Source organism: Malurus melanocephalus, unplaced genomic scaffold (assembly GCF_030028575.1).
Source record: "Malurus melanocephalus ecotype Western Australia unplaced genomic scaffold, MMel_1.1 scaffold_471, whole genome shotgun sequence".
Taxonomy (NCBI): Eukaryota; Metazoa; Chordata; class Aves; order Passeriformes; family Maluridae; genus Malurus; species Malurus melanocephalus.
In genome coordinates, this window is record NW_026623703.1 from 325,130 (window position 1) to 337,189 (window position 12,060).

General features: G+C 42.4%; 2 protein-coding genes across 2 annotated transcripts in view; one reads left to right on the forward strand and one right to left on the reverse strand.

Moving 5' to 3' along the window:
• CRYM (crystallin mu) overlaps window positions 1-7,662 on the forward strand; it is a 9,321-nt gene extending 1,659 nt beyond the window's left edge. The window contains exons 2-8 of the mRNA XM_057380812.1: window positions 15-165; window positions 1,134-1,196; window positions 2,963-3,064; window positions 3,886-4,069; window positions 5,452-5,573; window positions 6,432-6,516; window positions 7,168-7,662. Coding sequence (XP_057236795.1) covers window positions 15-165; window positions 1,134-1,196; window positions 2,963-3,064; window positions 3,886-4,069; window positions 5,452-5,573; window positions 6,432-6,516; window positions 7,168-7,232 — 772 coding nt within the window. The 3' untranslated portion in view covers window positions 7,233-7,662. The remainder of the gene's footprint in view (window positions 1-14; window positions 166-1,133; window positions 1,197-2,962; window positions 3,065-3,885; window positions 4,070-5,451; window positions 5,574-6,431; window positions 6,517-7,167) is intronic.
• Window positions 7,663-9,928: 2,266 nt separating this feature from the next.
• Window positions 9,929-12,060, reverse strand: part of ANKS4B (ankyrin repeat and sterile alpha motif domain containing 4B) — a 5,947-nt gene continuing 3,815 nt past the window's right edge. Inside the window, exon 2 of the mRNA XM_057380813.1 lies at window positions 9,929-12,059. Coding sequence (XP_057236796.1) covers window positions 11,043-12,059 — 1,017 coding nt within the window. The 3' untranslated portion in view covers window positions 9,929-11,042. The remainder of the gene's footprint in view (window position 12,060) is intronic.

The window sequence follows — 12,060 nt, forward strand, 5'->3', positions numbered from 1 at the left end:
TCGTTCTCCCCAAGGTACCTCGGAGTCATGCCCGCCTACAGCGCTGCCGACGACGCGCTCACCACCAAGTTGGTGACTTTTTATGAGCACCTGAAGGACTCCTCTGTGCCTTCTCACCAAGCGACTGTCCTCTTGTTTGACCCTAGCAACGGGACTTTGAAAGCTGTAAGTTGCGTGTGTCCTTCTGCATTCTCTGCTCGTGCTACCAGCTCTGCTTCTTGGGAGCTGGAGCTGGTGTAAACTGGCCTGGGTTTACCAACATCTTCAATGTGTTTGTGACAAATCAAGATTTAGCCTAAAGCTGCCTATCTGTGGTTTGTGTTCAGCTGTACTCACTGTGCTCAGCTATGTATTGCTGCTTGTGATTTGAATCTGATGGCTCAGAGGGTACCTGGAAGAGAGAAATGATCAGGAAAAAGTTTATCTTGCACTTGAAAGCAAAAAAAAAGCCCCATCTTGCTGGATAAAGATGGATCTTGAACCTTCTTAAGTCTCAGCTTGAAAGAGATTTACAATTTACATTGCAGGGAAGCGTATTCATAATCTGATTACTTTTATTTTAGTCAAAGAATTTAAGATTTTTCTTTTTGAGAATAGTGATGATTTGCATTACACTTTAGTAATAATGATTTATTAAAGGACCAAAACTGGGCAAGAAAAATGATCTTGGGTTTTTAAGCCCCATCATCAATATGTATGTAGTAGCTAATACACATTGAGGCAGGAGTGTCCCATGGGTGATACACATTTAGGGAATTCACCCCTTTGTACAGAGCAAGGCAGTGCAGGCTGGGGAGCCACTGGCAGCTTTCACTGCTCCCTGGTGTCACTGGAGTGCAGAGTTGGAGTTAGATCCATCTATTCCCTGGATGAGTTGGGGGTGGCTCTTCTCTGACCACTTTCACTCCTTTTGTGCTGATGGAATGATGTGGAAGAACTGGAATAAACAGAGAATCTGCCCAGTTTAAATGTGACTTTGTATGATTTGTRGTTGCTCTGATAATAACTGCCAACTTTTACGTGTGTGTATCTTTTGTATCTGTAACATCACATCATTCCCAAATTGGATGAAAATGTTTGGTATTTGTTCATGTTTTCAGTGTTCACTTGAGTCTGTTTGCATTCTTTTAAAGGTCCTGGATGGCAGTGTSATTACAGCCAAACGAACAGCTGCAGTTTCTGCCATTGCTACCAAGGTGTGTCTTCTGCTCTCTCGAACAGGGCTTGGAGTTAGAAAATAACTTGAAGGAATGGTGGAGATGGATTTTCACCCACTACAGCTTTAAATTATTTTACGATAACGTGTGCTTTCAGGGAAAACTTAAACTCGCTGTTTTGAGTCAGTCATGACTTTAACACTGTATGTGATTGGAGAAGGAAGCTGAGCTATGTTTTTGTGGCTTCTTTTGCACACTCTTCTAGGAGTGTAATTTTCTTCTGTGTTTGTCTGAACACGGCTTTGGGTGATGCGATATACTGAATTTGATTTAAAAGATGCCTTCTGTTGTCTGTCAGGACAGGTGGGTTGCACTGGACATGTAAAAAGAGGGAAAAGGCACATTTCCATTTCTCTTAAGAYAGATGATGCCCAGTATGATGCACAGCAGGGTTTTAGCCTTCAGCTCAAAGGCTGGGGAATAAGAAGAGGGCCAGAACTGAAAATTCCTGTTGTTGGTCACCCCTCAGCTTTGCAGCAGAATGAAGGCTGATCTCAGCACTTTGTTGGGGCAATTTTCGTGCCAGGGTGACTCTATCCATGGCACTGCAGCTCCACTGGCATGAAATTGAGGGAAGGAGCTGTCCCCAAGAGCTCCTCCTGAGGCAAAGGAAGAAGGATTTACAATGAGCTCCTGGACAGGAGGTTACAGGACCTCATTCATTTTGGCCATTCTCTATTGGGTCAGTTCTGATGGTTTTTATGCAGTCCATGCTGGCCTCAAAGGAGCTTGGCTAATGAAGGTACTGCAAGATCTGATCCTTTGTTCTCTTCTGTTGTTTTGGGAAATTTTCAGGAGTGTTTGAGTTTAGCTCTTATTTGTCATCTTGTCCTCTTTATGGCATCTGCTTTCCAAAGACCCATGCTCTTGTGCAAAGARCCTTTGAAATCAGTGCTTCACAGGCTTTGAAAGGAACATTAAAACAAGTTCTTATTGCTGAAAAATGGTATCAATTAAGTTCTTTTTTTCATTTGTTCTAAGCAGAATAAACCTTGAGAGCCTAGACAATTCTAAAGGTTTTTAGACAGGAGTGAGTGGCCACAGCAAATGCATAAACAAGACACAAGGATGGGTTAGGGCTGGACTCCAGCAGCCCTGACTTCCCCTTGGCCAAGCACTGGTGAATCACAGGCAAGAGCTAAACCAGAAAACCAAAAGCATCTGTGGAACTGAATTTGATTATTTGTTCCTCAGAACCATCCCTATTTTCACAATGTCTGTTTTACAATGCAATGGCTCTTGCAATGCCAGGATATATTTGTGGTGTGATTAATGGTTTCAGTGAATTCAAAGAGGTGTTTAGTGTGGGCTACCAGGACCAGTTTAATTCTACAGCTGCTGCTCTCAGTGCTGMTGGTTTGTGGGATTCTGAGCCCTGCTTTCAGCCAGTGCAGAACATGAGCACTGTGGTTTTACATTTCATGTGGGTGTCTCAATATTGGAGTGTTCTGAGGCCACAAAACTTACTGTCTGTGCTGTTGCATCTTAAACAGGAATTTCAAATCACATAATTCAGCACTGGAATTAAGCCAAGATGTGCTTCAGTGCTACTGATGCTAGCTTTTGCCTTAAAAAACCCTAATATTTATRGTGATTATTGAATACTGGTTTGTATTTTTCTTGTTGTTTGAAAGGATACTAACAATACTGCTTTCTTTTGTAGCATTTTGATATATAYTTGCAATACCTGTCAATATTTGTCCTTACATATTCTCCTTTGGTTTTTGATTTCTGATACTGYTCAGCTGTTAATGCCACCTTTTGCAGAAGTGCTGTGCATTTTGGGAGCTGGTGTTCAAGCATACAGCCATTACGATATCTTCACGGAGCTGTTCACATTTAAAGAGGTAAGGATCACATCTTAMGAGGATACATTTATTTTTCTCTATYATGTTGSAGGATTCATAATRAACAAGTACAGGCAGTGGAGTTGTATCAGGTCAGGCTGGGATGGAGCTCCTAGAGCTGCCCTCACCATGCTGTGCCTGCACTGGCAGCTCAAAGGCTCTGATAACCCCCCAGAATTTTGGCTACTTTGGAGCAGTGYTCGAAACATCAAGGCTGTCTCTCCARCATTTGTTTCTGTTCTATCAAACTKCCTTTATCTTGACCCACAAATTGTTCCATCTAATTTTCCCTTCCCTTCTCCCTGTGYTGCTGGGGAGRGGAGTGATAAAACWGCTTTGTGGGTRTCCACCCATGGTCAATCCACCACAAAAGTTAAGGTTAGTCATATTTTGRTYCTGTTCYTACAGAACCCAAGAATACTTGGAGMAGCTCTAGGATTTCTTGCTCAAATGTTGGTATTTAAAAACAAAAAGGTTGGGATCAAACTTGTTTTCAGATAGCTTTTTGTCTGAGAAGATCCTGTTGTGTATGCCATACTTAGATAAGCTTTTTGTGACCTTCTCTTAAATGTATTTCTTGGAAATATTTGTATTTTATAGGAATAGCTCTACAAGGAGCTTTATTCTGGCATCACAGAACAGGAAAATGTAGCAGAACATTCACAAAATTTAGTCACTTACATGATAAGAACATTAAAGAGAAAAAACCCCAACCTTTAGGATACATTTATCTACTGAAAACTTGAACCGAGTGTTCTGTTTCAGCAAGGAGAAATTCTCCAAGTTTGTTTTGTGTTGTTTTCCCTCTCCTCACCCTGCAGGTCAGGATCTGGAACCGCACCAAGGAGAAGGCACTCCTTTTTGCCAGCTCTGTCAGTGGCCCTGTGCGGGTGTGCTCCTCGGCCCAGGAGGCAGTGACAGGGGCTGATGTGATTGTCACTGTCACCATGGCAACAGCTCCCATCCTCTTTGGGGCCTGGGTGAAGCCAGGTGCCCACATCAACGGTATGTTCTGTTTTGTCCCAATTTATTGTCACATTGCTCAGCATCACCATCTGTGCAAAGGCACTTCTCTGTGCTTCATGGATTGTTCTTTCCATTCKGACTTTTTAGTGAGGACCACTTTCCTCAGTCCTTTCTTCCTGGAGCCAGAATGTCCTCATATTCCAGCAGGGTTCTTTGCTAGAGCATGGGATTTGCTCTTTTCCCATGTGGTGCATCTTGTTTGCTCTCATGTTGTCACTATTCTCACCTTGGTCTCCATTTCAATAACCCACACAAATGTCTTCTTTCCTAAGTAGTTACTGGTCATCGTTACATTTCCCTGGTGTTGTCATCTTCCACCAATTTTGTAAGCTCCTCTATTTGTTTCTTTTGGGGCTGATCGCACCAATTTCCATTTTCACTTGAGTTATGAAGCTGCAATAACAGAGTTAAGAAATCATTAATTTAACCTCTAATTATAGTGAGGTTTTGGGGATGCTCTTTTTTTGTTGTCTGCCTTGTAATGATGTTGCCACGCTGTTGTTTGGAGTCTCTGGACATGCCCCTGTTTGTTTATTTTTATTAATTGTGGGCCTTGTTCAGATGACCTTGTGCACTTTCCAGTTGGAATGGTAATAAGACAAAAGCAGCTTCTCAAAGGGAACAATTTAAAGAAACGTCCCACATTCCAGCATCATCCTACTGATTTTTCAAACTCAATTTAGTCCTTTGTCATTGAAAGTTGTTGTGTCATGGCACGGAAGCCAAAAATACAACAAAATCAATTAAGGTCCACAGTCACTGAGGCGACATGGACACAAAGACCTCTCTCCTTTCCTTGCCTTTTTTTTACYCATCATTGAGGCATTTGTACTGTCTGAAGAGGCACTTGAGCAACAYAGAATTTATTATTCTGTGACAGTTGGACATGTAAAAAGATCTGAATATAGTATAACTGGATAGTCCTTTTAGTTTTTATTTGGTTTCTTGTTTGTTTTTCAAGCCCCTAATAAGTTGATAATGATCTTAGTGCTGTGTGTAAAAAGTTAAGCTCTGTGATTTGTTTTCTGTTTCTTTGTGTTAGTGATAAATAAAGATGTAAAATTCATTTGGTAGTGATCTGATGAGAACAAGGGTATAAGAGACAATGGACAAAGGGAGAGGGCTTCCTTTTGCCTCAGCTACTCAGACTCTTCTGACAAGGATATTTTAGTGATATATCAAATATTGAATGGGCTTTTGTTGTTCTATCAATCAATATTTCTCCAAGGCTAGCATTGCTTTTTGTATATTACATTTSCATTATAATGCCCATTGTTTCCTTCACATGTGTCTTTTGAACAAAATATGGTTTGAATTTGTTTTAAACACTGCTCCCAAGCTGATCAGCTCTGTTGCTTTAGCTGTGGGAGCCAGCAGACCAGACTGGAGAGAGCTGGATGATGAGCTGATGAGGAACTCTGTRCTGTTTGTGGATTCCAGAGACGCTGCTCGCACAGAATCAGGAGATGTGATTTTATCTGGGGTAAGGCTTTCTGAAATCATGGGCTTTGTGGCAACTGGCTTGCATTTGAAATGAGCTGGTATTGATCATGTCCTGCAATGAAACGTTTAGAGCATCAAATGTGGTTGTTAACACTTTGCAGGCACATGGTGAAAGATAAACTGGTTTCAAACTGGGATTTCTGTGTGTCTGACAAACCATGCATCCTCAGTATCTGCCATTACATGACATTATATTACAGCAGCATGTTTTCAGCATTGCCTTTTGATGGCAATGATGCATTGCTGTTGAAAGATCTACATTTCCTGCAGTGTTTGGCTATCTTAAACATTCATCAATTCTGCTTATTAAAACCTGTAACTTCCTTCCCATGAGATTTCTGTGTGATTGACACTGAAAGGGCCAGCCTGAAGAAAGGACCACACAAGGCAGACAGACAGACAATGATCTGCACAGATTTGCCAGCAGGGACTCTCTGAGGTTCAATGGAGTTTTCTTTTTCTCTTTTAATGTGTCTGCAGAACAAATATGATTTACGCTTTTGAGGTTTAACATGGGAGCTCAAGATACARTAATGTGTGTGGAATCCCATGTGTTTTGTTGGACAAGCTATCCACTGTAAAAAAAAAACTGACTGGCTGAGGAAAGTCTGCCAGCTGTTTTTCTTTGAAAACCATTCTGCTCCTCTGATTTCTGTCCAGTTTCTATATTATTTGTCTGCATGCTGATCTGCTTCACCATGGAAAGTAATCAGTTTTGGGATGCAGCATTGGAGGAGTTCTTTCTTTTGAAGTCACTCAGAAGAAAGGGGATTTTTTCTCMTAATGTATGCATGGGTACTATGTTGTTGCACAAATATGTTTGTTTTTTTTTTCCCAGGCGGAGATTTTTGCTGAGCTGGGGGAGGTATTGAAGGGTACCAAACCAGCCCTGCCTGAGAAAACAACAGTGTTTAAATCGTTGGGTAAGGACAGCCCGTGCTGTGTACAAGTCTGACAGAAAACAATGCCTTGTTCTTTCTGGGGTCCCCCRTGCGTGGGAAAGCTGCTGATCATCTCCAGAGCTGCTGTGGCAATGCACTGTCCACAAGAAAGTAGACTGTGATTTGCATTTYCCCTTTTTCTTTCCCTTTTTATTTATCTAGCAGGACTGATGTAATGAAAAGTGATAGGAAAGCAAGCAAACAATGGGAGTGCATTTTCCATTTCACAGTTGCTCAAGACATGACTGCAGCATTTCTGAATGGGGCTGCAGCCCTGCTGTTCCARCCCTGGGCTCTGTCTGACCTGAGACAATGTGACAGTGTCCCCTGGGGCTGGCCTTTGGGACAGGGTGGCACTGGGCATCAATTGCCATGCTCTGAGCTCCGTGACATCCAAAAAGGGCCCAGTTGGGATGTGAACACTGCAAATCAGATCCCTACTGTTCCATTAACTTCTGACAGCACTGCACCATGGCTGGGGGCTTTGAATGGAACCGGGGAGGTGTTCGGGATGGGAAATCCCTCCTGTTCCTGCCCAACTAGATAATCTCCCGAGTCTTCCTGTTCCCTTCTGAAGCTAAATGATTTGCACAGCTGAAGAACTGTTTGAAGGTAACTTTAACTCTTTTTCAGGGATGGCGGTTGAAGATACAGTAGCAGCAAAATTTGTTTATGATGCGTGGTCAGCTGGTAACTAAAGAGAGAAGTCTACAATGCCAATGAGGCCAAGAAAATCGTTTGCACTTAGCTTCCCTGAATCCTGTGTTAACAAGAAAGACACCAATTCTATCTGAATGTGGCCCTTCTAGAACAATCAAGAATGAAAAGTAAAATTTCAGCAATAGACTCATTCCTAAAGTTTTCTGATTTCAAGTATTAGATACTTGCAGTATTCTAATAAATGTCTTTCTCTTGTTACTGCAAGAATTAGATGTTTGCAGTGATACTAACAAGGGCATTTTTACATCTTTTGGTATCGTTCTGCAATCAATGCCTTTCCTCCCTGATTATTTACATAGCAGAAACCTGTGTGTAATTTCATGGTTTTTAGAGGGATAATTCATTCTGGTGTAAAACACATCAGTTTGGGAGTGGACTGTGCCATCACGTTTGCCTGKGATGTTRTTTCAGACAMRSYKKKGGKGTCAGTGCTGCAGTGACAGTGCCCTTGTCCTCAGCYTYCTGGGGACACAGCCCAACTCTGCCTCCAGGACACACCTTCCCTTCCAACTCCCACTGCAAATCACCATTCTGTTCACCTTCCCTTGCCCTCAGAGCCAATGGTTTTTCCTTTCAGAGCACAGTTCTGAGTGRGGTTTATATAAATAATGATCCCTCCATGCAGTTAGATTTCTGCTCAGTGCCTCCCTTGCTGGGATATTGCCATTTTCATTCTGCAAGGAGTCACACAGAATGGGAGCACTGATACGTGTTTTGATTTCACTTTTTTTCTGAATTATGTAGAGAGGTTTTGCTGTTCATCTATGGTGCCTCTAAGTACTTTTTCTAAGCTTCTTGAAGGCTGGAACCACACAAACTGATTTCAAGTATGCAAGCAAATATTTTCAGTTTGGCTGTACCATGCTTCAATTGCTAATTGTTCTGTTATCACAGATATTAGTTGGAACAGGAATTTTCATGGTCCTTTCCTGGCACAGGAACCCAGTGACATAAGGAAAAGTTCCAGTTTTGTGCTGTTATGCAACTGCCTTGCAAAAGATTGAGCATCTGCTGGAAAACAGCGATTGCCCTGGAAACAAATTSCTGTCTCAGGCTCACAAGTCGTGCCTTGTGAAATTTTATTTCCATTTGCATATTATTTCATGCAGGCTATTAAATGTTTCTCCATGCTGTGGGAGAGTTGGATGCCAGGCCAGTGGAATAGAGCAGAGCAAAGGGAGGTCAGAAGCAGTTGGATGGTGCAGGGGTAAGTGTGGAAGAGGTTGATGAGCACAGTGCAGGTGTGGTGTAAATAACACTCCCAGTTACAAACCTGGTGTAAGCTGGTTGGAAGATGTACTGTGGCAGAGTTTGGAATTTGCAGAGGTAGCAGAGAAAGGTGCCAGACCTCTCAGTGAATAGGGCTGAAGGATGTTTTCATGTRGATCCAAACTGAACTCCATTGTTCCCATTTCTTCCATCAAAAAGAGCAACAGAATTTTCTCTAGGAGCTTTTGTGTTTGAGTTCTAGTGAAATTACTCTTCTGTTTTTACGTGTCTTGTTTCTCCTCTGTCATTTCTGAGGTGTTCAGAAGGGCATGTGTTGACTCTGTTGCTTCAGTGATGCAAAATTCCACTAACTGGAGGTAAACACGAAAGCTAGTTATGCTCCATTATTCAAGAACTGTATGGAAATTTGCAGTTAATAATTACGACAGTATTATCCCAGTTCTGTGCCAGTGTGATACCAGATTTGTAATTCAAAGTGAGATAAAGGAAGGAGACTTTATCCCAAAGTGTTTGGGAAGGAGATAAGTCCAGTTGATTTTCACATGTACTCTCCTACAGACTCTGCACTTTAAAGAATAAATGGAGCCACTTCTGAACACCCACACTGTCCTCAGTTTCACTGCAATTCTGCCATTTCAGGGGCAGATTTTGGGAGCCTGGTTTCACTGTTGGATCTCTGGTGTCATGAAGAGGATTTGGTTCAGTTTCAATGGGAATTGCTTGGATGCCACCTTTAGGTTTTCTGAGGGGAAATAAYAGCATCAATCTCTATGTTTCCTTCTCTTACAAATTAGTGGATCATGGAATTGTGTAACTTGCATTTCTATTAAAATTAAATAGATACTGCTGTTTGTCTTTGACTTGTGTTCTGTTGTCCATGACTTTTCTGGTTTGGGGTTGGTTTATTTGAAGGCAAGAAAGAAAGTATTCAAGTGGCAGTGACTGCTCTCTCCATCAATGTGATCACTGACAGTAGAGGGAAGAATTAGGGAGTGCTCTGCTCCTGTGGGGTACTCAGTTTTGCACGTTTTCTAAATGTCTGTCCAGTGCAAAGTGTTAAATCCTTAAGAAAGGAGAACCTTKTGCTCGTGTGAGGTGGCCTGGTTTTATGGTGTGGGTTTGGGTTCTGCTCTAGSATTGCACATGTGATGCATTAAGCCTCTCCAGCTGAACTGAGCTATAGAAATATTCCTGAGGAGTCACACAAGGATCCCAGTGCTTCCAAACTGTGAGGGAAACAAAGGGATTGGCAACCAAATTTGAAAACAGCAAAACATATGAGGAAAAAAACCCTGAAATGTGAGTCTTCCTTTTTATKAATTTTTMYCCCMWTTTTTTCCYACMGGGCTCCTTTATACTATCCCATAAGRAAAGGATTAGCAGTATTGCACTTTTTTCTTTTTTTAATGAATAAGGATAAAAATTAAAATTTAAAATTAAAACTAAAATTAAAAAAGGTGCACCTAAAGTCTGTGAGCTGAGGCAGAGCATGGCTGCCACAAACAACATCTTATTAGACTTGCAAATYGAGCAGGAGTGATTGATTTATAGCTGATAGTGCTGGCTTTGCAAGGGAACAGGGAGAGGGAACAGGGAAACCCTGCTGGGAATGCCTCCAGCCCCACTGTGAGCAGCAGGAGCTCCCACAGCAGCACAGCTCATTTTCTTTTTATTTCCACGAGCTCTGTGTGTGTGTGGTACCCAGGCTGAGTCTGACAACAACCCACAGAAAATGGGTGTGATATCAATCCTCACTTCTGGGACTTTGCATGGAACCAAGCTGAGTGGATACCAAAATAGATCCCAAAGTTTGAAAATCAAACCTCAGTTTCTTGTAGTTAAAAGTATTGCAGCCTTGATGACATTTAGGACAGGATGGGTGCTGGAATTGGATACAGTCTAATGAAATAAAAAATAATATGAAACTCACACTGAACGTTTCTTGGGAGGATTGTTCATGTATTTTTAAATTGTTGTCAATATAGAARTAAAAACTTTACTGACAAAAATATAGAATTTGCTGTAAATTAGTCTTATTTACATTCCTTCAGAGGTGATTAGAGTCAACAAACCACAGCTAAAACCAAATTCAGGTACCTTTTTTAATATACTGTCAGTAGCAGGAAGAGTGCTTTGTGGTGATCTTACAGAAGCAAATGAGAAAACTCAGARTTCTCAGGCTCTGAGAATGCTCTTTGTGTTGTGGTTTTGGAGGAGAAGGGAAGGCCTTTATTAAGGAATGCAGTGGGCCTGGCCTGCACTGATATTTTCAATTATTTGAAATCCAATCCACACAAACAGATCAGGGCGAAAAAGCTTTTGGGTTTTTACCTTCACATTCCTTCTTTTTGGCAGAATATGCTCACTTTAACATCCTGTTCACCACAACTATCCCTCCACAGAGAAAGATTCTTATCCTGCTGTATTTTCTAAAGCAATGGGTACCTCTTGGCTTTAGCACACTCCTGAAAAGAGCTGCTCACTCTTTGGAAAGAGGAAAGGTAATGAATCAGTGTGGAGGTTATCATCAGTGGTACCACACCAACAGCTATGATCATTTATAAGTGAGTATCCACAGTTTTTCCAGGATTCTCCAGTGCCTGTTTCCTTTTATTCACAGCATTCAGGACTTTCTTTCTTGGCCCRAGCTCCATCTGAATGCTCTGCAGGTCTTCATCAGAGCACAGCATCAGGGCATCTAAATCAATTTTTTCCCTCATGAAGACTGGGAGAAACTCATCCAACATCTGTGATGCCAGAAACACCTCAAGGGGTGTGTTCTCTGCTTCCTCATCATCCCAAATGACTTCTTCCTCGTTCCAAGGGACATCAGCACTGTTCTCAGCATCATCTTCCCTGCCATTCTCAGCATTTTCATTCTGAAAGAGCTCACTGGACATTTTAAAGCTGATACCTCCCATCTCAGAGGACACAGTTTCAGGATTTACCTCTGCAGCCAAATTCCTTCCAAACACAATCTTGCCAAGTCCAGGCCGCTGAAAAATGGAGAGCTGCCTGTCGTTCTCAGCGAGGTTTGTGTCTTCAGGATCATTCAGGAACTCATCCTCCTCTYTCTCATCGAACAGATGCATCATGCTTCTCCTGCCAGGATCATCCTCTGTGTCATTTCTTTGTGTTTCCTGCCTTCTTGTGCCGTCAGCTGCCTTTTTGCTCTTGAGTTTCAAGGTATCTTTCAGGTTTTTGGTTAAAGTACTGGTGGTATTGGAAGCAAACAGACTGGGCAGCTTTACCCTGGAGTGTGTTCCTTTGGAAGAATTCAGCGAGCCCACCTTTTCTTTGATGTAATTGCGGTTCATCTCGTGCTGGTGTTTCTCCTGGCGCCTCTCACACTCCCTGATCTGCCTCTCCACGTTCCTCTGGGCCTGGGCCTTTTGTTTGGAGACCTTTTTCGGGTTGAGCAGGCTCTGCTCGGTGGCGGCTTTGTCCAGGATGTGGAGGCAGTGGCTGCGGTGGCTGCTGGCGGCCGCCTCCAGAGGGGTGCGCAGGTCATTGTCCAGGGAGAAGATGTTGGCCCCGAAGGTGACCAGGAAGGACACGCAGTGCACGTGGCCATTG